This window comes from Chiloscyllium plagiosum, unplaced genomic scaffold, assembly GCF_037043375.1.
Source record: "Chiloscyllium plagiosum isolate Xiang-an unplaced genomic scaffold, Cpla_swu_hap1 HiC_scaffold_9, whole genome shotgun sequence".
NCBI lineage: Eukaryota > Metazoa > Chordata > Chondrichthyes > Orectolobiformes > Hemiscylliidae > Chiloscyllium > Chiloscyllium plagiosum.
Window position 1 is genome coordinate 73,032,553 of NW_028270147.1, and position 13,172 is coordinate 73,045,724.

The 13,172-nt window shown below is 44.3% G+C and overlaps 1 protein-coding gene across 1 annotated transcript in view; it reads right to left on the bottom strand.

Annotated features, from left to right (window-relative positions):
• The window catches only part of trmt13 (tRNA methyltransferase 13), a 38,223-nt gene that overhangs the window by 16,441 nt on the left and 8,610 nt on the right, over nucleotides 1-13,172 (bottom strand). Inside the window, exon 3 of the mRNA XM_043699690.2 lies at nucleotides 8,843-8,909. Within this exon, the coding sequence (XP_043555625.1) occupies nucleotides 8,843-8,909 (67 nt within the window). The remainder of the gene's footprint in view (nucleotides 1-8,842; nucleotides 8,910-13,172) is intronic.

Consider the following 13,172-nt stretch of genomic DNA (forward strand, 5'->3'; position numbering starts at 1 on the left):
AGCAGAGTTTCCAGTCTTAACACAAGAACCTTAAGACAAAATTTTAAAATCAGAATTTAAAAGTAAGATGGGCCTATAGAGTCATAGAGATGTACAATCCTTCGGTCCAACTTTCCATGCCGACCAGATATCCCAACCCAATCTAGTCCCACCTGCCAGCACCCGGCCCATATCCTTCCAAACCCTTCCTATTCATACAGCCATCCAGATGCCTTTTAAATGTTGCAATTGTTCTAGCCTCCATCACTTCTCCTGGCAGCTCATTCCATACACGTACCGTCCTGTGCGTGGAAAAGTTGCCCCTTAGGCCTTTTTCATATCTTTACCTTCTCACCCTAAACCTATGCCTTCTAGTTCTGGACTCCCCCACCCCAGGGAAGAGACTTTGTCTATTTATCCTATCCATGCATCTCATGATTTTATAAATGTCTATAAGGTCACCCTTCAGCCTCTGATGCTCCAGGGAAAACAGCCCTAGCTATTCAACCCTCCCTATAGCTCAAATCCTCCAACTCTGGTAACATCCTTGTAAATCTGTTCTGAACCCTTCAAGTTTCACAACAGCTTTCCGATAGGAAAGAGATCAGAATTGCACGCAAAATTCCAAAAGTGGCCTAACCAATGTCCTGGAGGAGAAAGTGAGGTCTGCAGATGCTGGAGATCAGAGCTGAAAATGTGTTGCTGGAGAAGCGCAGCAGGTCAGGCAGCATCCAAGGAACAGGAGAATTGACGTTTCAGGCATAAGCCCTTCTTCAGGAATGAGGAAAGTTTGTCCAGCAGGCTAAGATAAAAGGTAGGGAGGAGGGACTTGGGGGAGGGGCGTCGGAAATGTGATAGGTGGAAAGAGGTCAAGGTGAGGGTGATAGGTCAGACTGGGGTGGGGGCGGAGAGGTCAGGAAGAAGATTGCAGGTTAGGAAGGCGGTGCTGAATTCGATGGATTTGACTGAGACAAGGTGGGGGGAGGGGAAATGAGGAAACTGGTGAAATCCGAGTTCATCCCTTGTGGTTGGAGGGTTCCTAGGCGGAAGATGAGGCGCTCTTCCTCCAACCGTCGTGTTGTTGTGGTCTGGCGATGGAGGAGTCCAAAGACCTGCATATCCTTGGTGGAGTGGGAGGGGGAGTTGAAGTGTTGAGCCACAGGGTGGTTGGGTTGGTTGGTCCTGGTGTCCCAGAGGTGTTCTCTGAAACGCTCCGCAAGTAGGCGGCCTGTCTCCCCAATATAGAGGAGGCCACATTGGGTGCAGAGGATGCAATAGATGATGTGTGTGGAGGTGCAGGTGAATCTGTGGCGGATATGGAAGTTTCCTTTGAGGCCTTGGAGGGAGGTGAGGGGGGAGGTGTGGGAGCAAGTCCTGCACCTCCTGCGGTTGCAGGGGAAGGTGCCGGGAGTGGAGGTTGGGTTGGTGGGGGGGTGTGGATCTGACGAGGAAGTCACGGAGGGAGTGGTCTTTACGGAATGCTGATGGGGAGAGGACGGAAATATATCCTTGGTGGTGGGGTCCGTTTGGAGGTGGCGGAAATGACGGCGGATGATGCGCTGTACATGGAGATTGGTGTGGTAGGTGAGGACCAGTGGGGTTCTGTCCTGGTGGCGGTTGGAGGAGCGGGGCTCAAGGGCGGAGGAGCGGGGCTCAAGGGCGGAGGCGCGTGAAGTGGAAGAGATGCGGTGGAGGGCATCGTCGACCCACGTTGGGGGGGAAATTGTGGTCCTTGAAGAAGGAGGCCATCTGGGTTGTACGTTTTTGGAACTGGTCCTCCTGGGAGCAGATGCGGCGGAGACGAAGGAATTGAGAAAATGGGATGGCGTTTTTACAGGAGGCAGGGTGGGAGGAGGTGTAGTCCAGGTAGCTGTGGGAGTCGGTCGGTTTGTAGTAGATATCCGTGTTGATTCGATCGCCTGAGATAGAAATAGAAAGGTCGAGGAAGGGGAGGGAGGAATCTGAGACTGTCCAGGTGAATTTGAGGTCGGGGTGGAAGGTGTTGGTGAAGTGGATGAACTGTTCAACCTCCTCGTGGGAGCACGAGGCGGCGCCGATACAGTCATCGATGTAGCGGAGGAAAAGGTGGGGGGTGGGGCCAGTGTAGTTGCAGAAGATGGACTGTTCCACATACCCAACCAAGAGGCAGGCATAGCTAGGGCCCATGCGGGTACCCATGGCAACTCCTTTCGTTTGCAGGAAGTGGGAGGATTGGAAAGAGAAGTTGTTCAGGGTGAGGACCAGTTCAGTCAGTCGAAGGAGGGTGTCAGTGGAAGGGAAAGAAAGAAGCAGAGGGCTGTGAGTCCTTCGTGATGGGGGATGGAGGTGTACAGGGACTGGATGTCCATGGTGAAAATAAGGTGTTGGGGACCGGGGAAGCCAAAATCATGGAGCAGGTGGAGGGCATGGGTGGTGTTCCGAACGTAGCCCTCTGCTTCTTCCTTTCCCGCCGTACCGACCAGGAGCCTTCCACTGACACCCTCCTACGACTGACTGAACTGGTTCTCACCCTGAACAACTTCTCTTTCCAATCCTCCCACTTCCTCCAACCGAAAGGAGTAGCTATGGGCACCCGCATGGGCCCTAGCTATGCCTGCCTCTTCGTAGGATATGTGGAACAGTCCATCTTCTGCAACTACACTGGCCCCACCCCCCACCTTTTCCTCCGCTACATCGATGACTGTATCGGCGCCGCCTCGTGCTCCCACGAGGAGGTTGAATAGTTCATCCACTTCACCAACACCTTCCACCCCGACCTCAAATTCACCTGGACAGTCTCAGATTCCTCCCTCCCCTTCCTCGACCTTTCTATTTCTATCTCAGGCGATCGAATCAACACGGACATCTACTACAAACCGAACGACTCCCACAGCTACCTGGACCACACCTCCTCCCACCCTGCCCCCTGTAAAAACGCCATCCCATTTTCTCAATTCCTTCGTCTCCGCCGCATCTGCTCCCAGGAGGACCAGTTCCAAAAACGTACAACCCAGATGGCCTCCTTCTTCAAGGACCACAATTTCCCCCCCCGACGTGGTCGACGATGCCCTCCACCGCATCTCTTCCACTTCCCGCTCCTCCGCCCTTGAGCCCCGCCCCTCCAACCGCCACCAGGACAGAACCCGGGCGGCATGGTGGCACAGTGGTTAGCACTGCTGCCTCACAGCGTCAGAGACCCGGGTTCAATTCCCGCCTCAGGCGACTGACTGTGTGGAGTTTGCACGTTCTCCCCGTGTCTGCGTGGGTTTCCTCCGGGTGCTCCGGTTTCCTCCCACCATCCAAAGATGTGCAGGGTCAGGTGAACTGGCCATACTAAATTGCCTGTAGTGTTAGGTAAGTGGTAAATGTAGGGGTATGGGTGGGTTTCGCTTCGGAGGGTTGGTGTGGACTTGTTGGGCCTGTTTCCACACTGTAATCTAATCTAATCTAAAACCCCACTGGTCCTCACCTACCACCCCACCAATCACATGTACAGCGCATCATCCGCCATCATTTCCGCCACCTCCAAACGGACTCCACCACCAAGGATATATTTCCCTCCTCTCCCCTATCAGCATTCCGTAAAGACCACTCCCTCCGTGACTCCCTCGTCAGATCCACACCCCCACCAACCCAACCTCCACTCCCGGCACCTTCCCTTGCAACCGCAGGAGGTGCAAGACTTGCGCCCACACCTGCCCCCTCACCTCCCTCCAAGGCCCCAAAGGAAACTTCCATATCCGCCACAGATTCACCTGCACCTCCACACACATCATCTATTGCATCCTCTGCACCCGATGTGGCTTCCTCTATATTGGGGAGACAGGCCGCCTACTTGCGGAGCGTTTCAGAGAACACCTCTGGGACACCCGGACTAACCAACCTGTGGCTCAACACTTCAACTCCCCCTTCCACTCCACCAAGGATGTGCAGGTCTTTGGACTCCTCCATCGCCAGACCACAACAACACGACGGTTGGAGGAAGAGCGCCTCATCTTCCGCCTAGGAACCCTCCAACCACAAGGGATGAACTCGGATTTCACCAGTTTCCTCATTTCCCCTCCCCCCACCTTGTCTCAGTCAAATCCATCGAATTCAGCACCGCCTTCCTAACCTGCAATCTTCTTCCTGACCTCTCCGCCCCCACCCCAGTCTGACCTATCACCCTCACCTTGACCTCTTTCCACCTATCACATTTCCAATGCCCCTCCCCCAAGTCCCTCCTCCCTACCTTTTATCTTAGCCTGCCTTCCTGAAGAAGGGCTTATGCCCGAAACGTCGATTCTCCTGTTCCCTGGATGCTGCCTGACCTGCTGCGCTTCTCCAGCAACACATTTTCAGTAACCAATGTCCTGTACAGCCGCAACATGACCTCCCAACTCTTGTACTCAATACTCTGACCAATATAGGAAAGCACACCAAATGCCTTCTTCACTATCCTATCTACCTGCGACTCCACTTTCAAGGAGCTATGAACCTGCACTCCAAGGGCTCTTTGTTCAGCAACACTCTCTAGGACCTATCATTAAGTGTATAAGTCCTGCTAAGATTTGCTTTCCCAAAACACAGCACCTCGCATTTATCTGAATTAAACTTCATCTGCCACTTCTCAGCCCATTGGCCCAGCTGATCCAGATCCCGTTGTAATCGGAAGTAACCTTCTTCGCTGTCCATTATACCTCCAATTTTGGTGTCATCTGCAAACTTACTAACTATATCTCTTATGCTCACATCCAAATCATTTATATAAATGATGAAAAGTAGTGGACCCAGCATCAATCCTTTTGGCACTCCAATGGTCACAGACCTCTAGTCTGAAAACAACCCTCCACCACCACCCTCTGTCTTCTACCTTTCAGCTAATTCTGTATTCAAATAGTTAGTTCTCCCTGTTTTCCATGAGATATAACCTTGTTAACCAGTCTCCCATGAGGAACCTTGTCGAATGCCTTACTGAAGTCCATACAGATCACGTCCACCACTCTGCCCTCATCAATCCTCTTTGTTACTTCCTCAAAAAACTCAATCAAGTCTGTGAGACATGATTTCCCACACACAAAGTCATGATGACTATCCCTAATCAGTCCTTGCCTTTCCAAATACATGTACATCCTGTCCCTCAGGATTCCCTCCAACAACTTGCCCACGATCGACGTTACGCTCACTGGTCTATTGTTCCCTGGCTTGTCCTTACCATCTTTCTTAAACAGTGGCATCACATTAACTAACCTCCAGTCTTCCAGCACCTCACCTGTGACAATCAATGATATATATCTCAGTAAGAAGCCCAGCAATCACTTCCCTCGCTTCCCACAGAGTTCTAGGGTACACCTGATCATGTCCTGGGAATTTGGAGGCACATTTCTCCAGGGTCTTCACTTTCTTAAGAATGAGAGAAATGTCAGCCTCTCTTACAGATGGCAGAAGGCGATTATGGCAGTATGAGTAATTAGACATGTCTAACATCAGCCCCAACAATATATTTATAAATTCTTTGTAAAACTCATTCGGAAGACTGTCAGGGCCAGGCACCTTCCCACTCTGCACCTACTTCACAGCCTCCTGTACCTCTTGCACTGTTAAAGGGGCACTAAGGAAAGACGCCTGTTTGGAGGTAACACTGGAAGATCCATCCTCACAACGTTCAGACTGGTATAGTTCAAAATAGAATTTCTGAAATGCAGCATTGAACTATCTAGAATCGCATGTGACCATCCCAGTCCCATCCCTAATTGAGATAATGGATTGGGGGACATTCTTTCTCCTGCTAGATATCTGCTGGCTTGTCACCATATTCAAACAATTTTTGTTTTGCAAAGGAAAGTTCCCTCCTTGATGTCTGTGTAAGCATGGAATTCAAGGTGAACCAAAGAGCTGTAGTCCGCTCCAGCTTTGCCACCGATGGCTTATCAGAATACACATTCTCGGTTGCCCCTACAAATATTGATAGCTGATTGCCGCGATTTCTTGGCATGGAGGCCATGTCGGAATGGGTGAAAGTTGAGAGGGCCCATTGGGTCGCAGTGGGCGTTGCTGCTCCCCTTTCTGACTGGCAGAGTAAGAAATAATTATTCACTCTGGCATAAGCCTTAGCAGTCTCCCAAATAATTGACAGGTTACTGGTCGTGTCCGAATTAGTGTCTAAAAATACCTTAAATTCATTGAAGAAATATTCGATGAACTTACTGTTCTTAAGAATAAAGGGATCCATTCGCAATGCTGAGAGCCTGGAACATTGCCCTGAACCTAAGTCTCTAAATATACTGCAGTGTGGTCAGAAATAGTGATATTTCCAATTGTACAGGATGTTATCGAATCCAAGGATAACGCAGAGGTTAGGAGAAGCTCAATCCTAGTATAACACTTGTGCGGATTAGAAAAGAATGTAAAGTCCCTACCCATGGGGTGGAGACGCCTCCAGACATCCACCTATCCCAATTGCGCACATTAGTCCAACAGTTGCCTATATTGTAAAGGAAGTGTTGAGAGGCCTCTAGGCATACTATCTACTGTGTGGTCCATGAGGCAATTAAAGTCTCCCCCTATAATTATCTGCTGCGGCGCAAGAGCCATGAGTTCAGAAAAAGCATCTGTCAAAAATTTAAGGGGGTGCGCTGGTATACAAAAAAAATTCAAAATACCATACTCTTTTCCATGTATTGAGTCTTTACGAATGACAAACTGTCCATACTCATCTTTAATCTGATCGAGCAACTTAAATTAAAGATTTTTCCTGATAAGTATGGCCACTTCGCTGCTCAGAGTATTAAAGGAGGAGGAGTACACCCAATCAAACTCATTCTACTGCAATTTCAAATGTTCCTTGCCATTGAGATGAGTCTCCTGCAAAAGGGCAACATCCACCCTCTCCTTTCTAAGGCTAGAAACATCTTTTTCGTCTTAAATGGTGAATGGCTCCCTCTAATATTCCAGGTACACCATTTGAGGACACAATTCGCCATTATTCTCTGTACATCATCTGAACTCCAAAAATAAAGAATTCAACTTAACAATTGCTGAGCATAAACAAAAAAAGACTCATGAAACCTAAAAATACATAAACTAAAACTACTACAACTAACATATTAATAACTACATATACTGAAAACCAACAAACGAAACTAAATACAAGGCATTTAGTTCCTTTTGAATGAGGGTCACTTATGTCTCTCAAAAACACCTTCATAACTCCTTCCATCTTGAGCCACTCCCAGGCTCAGGCCAAAAAAAGGAAAGAGGAAAAAAAAATTAATCAGGAAATTAAAAGTAGACACTCTTCCCACCGCCAAATATACATTACCACCCACTAATATCAGTAAAAATTCAGCAACATTTTCTTTAAGAAAAGGAGAGAGAGAGAAAAGGAAAAAGAAACACTAATGTACGCATTCTTTAAGTTACCCGATTGATTTTAACATGTGCAAAAATTGTTTCACTTCTTCTGAAGAGTGAAATGGGCGCACAGACCCATCATAAGTGAGCGAAGCACTGCTGGATACCTCAGAGAATACTGGTCACCAAGGTCTCTCAGTCTTCTCTTGACTTCATTAAAGAAGTTCCTTTTACAAATAACAGCTGCAGACAAGTCCTGAAAAAAGCATTATCTTGGAACCTTCTAAGTTAAGGCCTGTGGACCTTTTCCCTTCATAACTTTAACTATGCCCCGTAACTGTGGAGTTGTACTAGGACCGTGCAAGTGCGTAGGTCTGAGCCAGGTCTGCACACTGCGACCCAATGGGCCCTCTCAACTTTCATCCAGTTCAACGTGGCCTCCCGGCCAAGAAATCGCTGCAGCCAGTTTCCAAAGAAGCTCTCTGGCTGCTCACCTTCTAAGCCCTCCAGCAATCCTATGATGTGGAGACTATTCCACCTACATCTGTTCTTGAGGTCGTTAACTTGTTCCAGTAAGGTAAGGACCAGCTTCGCCAGGACTCAAATCCATTCCTTTGAAGATTCAATTGCGGTATCCGAAGATGCGGTCCTTCTTTCAACTTCTTCCATTCGGCGTCCAAGACCTTCCAGCTATTCCTCATACTTGTGAAGCATGGCCGCGATCGGGTCCAGCCTACCGCAGAACTTCTCTTCAATTGACAACTCGATCACATCTCGCAGTTTCACAAACTCCGCAATCAGGGCCTAGTGAATGAGTGACTCTGATCGTCTAAATTGGGCGCTGTAGCTGCAACCATAGAAGTGTCTGACATCTCCGGTGAGTGTCCCATGTGTTGGGATATGTTGGAACCTTCGCCTTTTGTCATGTTCTTTAATAAAACAGACTTTGTAAGAAATTTGTATAAGTTCTATAACTCTTTAAATGCCGAATTTTCACAGAGATAACTTAAGTGAGGAAGTGAGAGTGCCACTTTGCCTGAGCTGAGATGCAGAGCTCAGCAAAGCAGACCTCTCAGATCGCCACCATCTTGGATCCCCTCGGCCAGTTAGTTTAACATAAATTTTAAAACATCTTGTCTTTCTTGCAGTCACTTCATTCTATGAGAACATTGGTGTGCATGGCCGCTACTATGGAAAGAATGGTACAATCTATACAATGGTACAAACTCTAGAATACTACATCTTCCTTCTCAACTTTTTGTCCACTTTCTCAACTCTTCCAACTCCAGCTTCTTGCCCACTTGGCTCGATTGAAGGCTGATATTTAAATGTTTGTTGTTTCAGTGTGATCGTACATCTTTCTCTTGTTTACTCATAATTACATTGATTAGTTTACCATATATGGGTCCTTTACATGATTGTGACTGACACTTGTCAGACATTTCAAAAATATTGGCACATAAATAGAAAGCCAAACTTTCTACACTGGAATAAAATTAAAAGTTAATTGAAGTACTTTATGCAGATTTTTAAAAAATCCTTCATTACTTACAGGTTTGGGTTTTTCCCTTGAATTACACTTTTTCAGATGCCTTTCTAATTTATCTTCATCAACTGTGCTGGAAAAAAAATTAAACTATTCATTATGGCTTCTTAGTGGCTAGTTCTTTATGATGTTGCATTTTATTTTGCTGTTATTTTTGCATCAATTATATGGTATTTCTATGTACACCCATAGAGCGATGAAACTGAATGTCACATCATGTTTTTCTTTGCTAATTTACCGTTAAGTGTAAAACACTAATAAGGGATGAAATCTTCCTATTGCAATATTTATGCCACACATTTGAATAAAATAGTAACAAATTATGTTTTTTAAAAAAAAATTAGTCTGCCTGGAAGATCAATTCAGGGTCACATTGCATATTGAAATTGCATAATATTTGACACAGCTGAAGAAGTAACCATTAGGGATGAATCTGGAGGCTGGAGTTGAACAGAAATAACTTCAGCATTTTCCGTATTAAACTGACTGACGAAAATGATGGCAAAGCTGAATACTGTTGAGTGTTAACATAGACATTTATTTGTAATGCAATTATAGAGACATACAGTGCAGAAACAGACGTTTCAATCTCACTCATTCATGCCAACCACATATCCCAATCCTACCTAGTCCTATTTCCCATCATTTGGCCCACATCCTCTAAACCCTTCCAATTTATATCACCAACCAGATATCTTTTAAATGTTGTAATGGTTCTCACCTCCACCACTTCCTCTGGTAGCTCGTTCCATACATGCACCACCTTTGTGTGAAAGTGTTCCCTTAATACCCTTTTTAAATCTTTCCACACTCACCTTAAAACTATGCCCTTTAGTTTTGGACTCCCCCACCCTAGGAAAAAGATCTTGGATGTTAACCCTATCCATGCCCCTCATGATTTTATAAACCTCTATTAGGTTACCCTTCAGCCTCCAAAGCTCCAGGGAAAAAATGCTCCAGACTATTTAGCCTCTCACTATAACTCAAACCCTCCAGTCCTGGCAACAAATCTTTTCTACTAGTTTACCAACATATAGATGGGTGACCAACATTGTACGCAGTATTCTAACAGTGACCTCACCACAATGTCCTGTAGAGCCACAACATGACATTCCAACTCCTATACTCAATGTTCTGACCAATGGAAGCAAGTGTGCCAAACATCATCTTCTACCTACCTTGGGTATATCTATCCTGTACCCAAACATCATCTTTATCACTCTGTCTACCTGCAAAATCACTTTCAAGAAATTATACATCTATACCCCTAGGTGTCTTTGTTTGGCAACACTCCCCACAGCCCTACCGATTGCTTAAAGATAGAATCAGAGAAGAAAAAAAAAAGGGCTAGATACACAAGCTTTGTTGTGCCCTACAAATACATGAACAAATAGGAAATATGTGGCAAATAGAAATACTTCCACATTGTTTTCATACAGTTAATTAAAATGGCTAGATTTAAAATGGAAAAATTCTTTTTAACACTTATAGATAGATGACCTCAAACAGTATGCCTGTAAAAGTAGTAAATCACTGCATTTTGGAAACAATGAGCTCAAAGTTACCTTGACTGTTGTAACACTTTACCTGAAACAATAATACACACAGAATGATGGTGGTGTACATGACTTTACTTCCTCAGAATAGTGAGCCAAGGAGATTAATTACAAAGGAATGAAAGCCAGTGCAGGCAAGTTCCTGAAAAAATGGGCACAAGCAAAGAGTAAACTGCCGTCACACTAGTGAATAACTTCTAAGGCTTCCAAAAAACAAACCAAGACACTGAAAGAAATTAATTTATGCAAATAAATAGATAGATTATAGAAGTGAGTAATTTTTTTTCATTACAATGAGACAATATTTGAAATGACTAAATGTATACTTTCCCATGTTTATAGTATCACAGGGATCTTATGACACAGAAGCCAGTTGGCCCATCATGCCTACACTGGCCTGTTAAATAAACATTATTACCTAGTGTCAATCTCTAGCCTTTTTACCATATCTTTGAATATTATCTTTATTCCAATAGTCATCCAAAGTCCTCCTGAATGCCTCAATTGAACCTGTCTCCACCAAAATTCAAGGCAGTGCATTCCTTATCCTAACTACTCATAGAGTGAAAATGTTTTTCCTCACTTTCCTCCTTGCTTGTTTTACAGATCACTTTAAATCTTTGCCCTTTTGTTTCTTTTACAAATGGTTCTTCTCATCTTGTGTAAGATTTCCAACTTTTATGATTCCCGTGCATACCAATTTTTATAAAGTGATATGAATTTTCAGAAGCTGACTTAAAGGAATCTGATGACACGATTCCAAATAGAACATTGAACATAACAGCGCAGTATAGGCCCTTCAGCCCTCGACGTTGTGCCATGTGAAACCAATCTGAATCCCATCTAACCTACACTATTCCATTTCATCCATATGTTTATTCAATGACCATTTAAATGCCCTTAATGTTGGCGAGTCTACTACTATTGCAGGCAGAACATTCCACACCCTTACTACTCTCTGAATAAAGAACCTACCTCCGACATCTGTCCTATATCCATCAGTCCTCAATTTAAAGCTTTGTCCCCTCGTGCTATGTCCACCATCTGAGGAAATGTTAAAACTTTTGTTGTAACAAACAAACTAAAATCAACATCAACAAAACGTCACTTAGTAGGCAACTAATACTTAGTAGGCAACTGCAGTAAGTATTCTTAACTCACTTCTTAACATGACCAACAACTTTAAGCCAGATACTCAAGGATGATACTGTGCTTCTGTAGAATTGTAACCTTTACAGAACGTAATCCAGTTACCCTTAGCTTCCAACAGACTAATTTCTCCCCCCACGCCCAAGTCATAATGTCCACTATAAATTATTTCCCTTTGTTTTCTGAGAATCCCTGAGCCGACTTCAGCAACAAGATCCACTCTCATTATGTCTTTTAGCAAACTCAGCAGACTGACTCTTCCAGTGTCCTTACATATCCATGTGTTCTGTTTCCACAACCGGAAAATGTGCTCCCAACAACAATCTCGCCTTATGACTAACAGAATATCTTCATTTGCCCAGATGATTGCAACAGCAGTAGTTCAGGTTTCTCTCTCTCTCCATGTCCAGAGTTTCTGAGTTAGTAAGTCTGTACTAGCAAGACCAGTTGCTTCTGCCTTTATGTTCAAAGCTGGCAACTGGGTTTTAATAAGACTTGTTTTGCTCCCGGTCCTCATAGTAACCAAATGACATGATCTTACCACCTGGCAGATCTAATAGGAAATTATGTGCTCCATTTTGCCTTGAATTAAAAGAGGCAGTGTAAAAGACAACCATGTATACTACTTCACACCTACGGCGCAACATAAAACAAGGTACACAACCTGATAAACAATAGTAATTTCATATGGACATCTACAATGCATGATATTTTATCTTGCTTCTAGCTATTAATTATGTAAACTTAGCTGCCAAACTTTGGTAAGACCTATTCATTTAATGACTCTTGAGTATAGTATTAGGATGTGAGTAATATCAAAACCACAGAAACAAAGTTGGACAGATTAAATGGAAAGACCATCCTGTTCTGCCAAGCATGTTTGACCCAATTGACTATTGCAAATTGACAATTTCATTGTCCACAGGAATGTTCGAATGTACACTAGCAGTAACATGCTCAATAACTGTTAAAGCTGGTGTATACCCTCCTTCTCCAAAACACTTCAATGATTTTTCTGGAACTAGGACAGAGGCAAGGGGTTAGGATGTTGCTGAAAGGACAGTATCTATTGCCCTCAGCTGACATGCTCTCACTGCGATTTCACAAATGCCCTATGAAGATCAGATCAATGGTGGTGGGGCCCTAAATGCTTTGTATGGTAATGTAGACAACTCCACTTTAATATTTTCCTTCATGTCCTGCAGCTTATTACAGGTTGTCTTTTTGCCTCTTCCAGAAGATTACAAGGGGGCTATTAGTGTCCAGTTATGATGCTCCAACAATCATGTGTGCAGAAAAGCCTGGACAGATCAACTGATTTTTTTTTACTGCTCATCATTTTCTTGCATTCTTTATAAGCAATGTGCACTCCTCCGTGGAAACAATGATAACAGTATGTCATACACAGCAACTTAAAATGGAAACAAGTAAATATAAATTCTACAAAGATTGAAAAAAATTATGCAGTTAAAATGCATTGATAAAAAAGTTTTCTACGCATATTAGAGTCTTTAGAGTCTCAGTATGTTGTTGCTTAAGTTGTGATATATGTACAATGCTTTCTAATTGGTCAGAACAGGAATATTACTTAAAACTTAAATACATTATTTGCACTAACCGACTACTGTTAT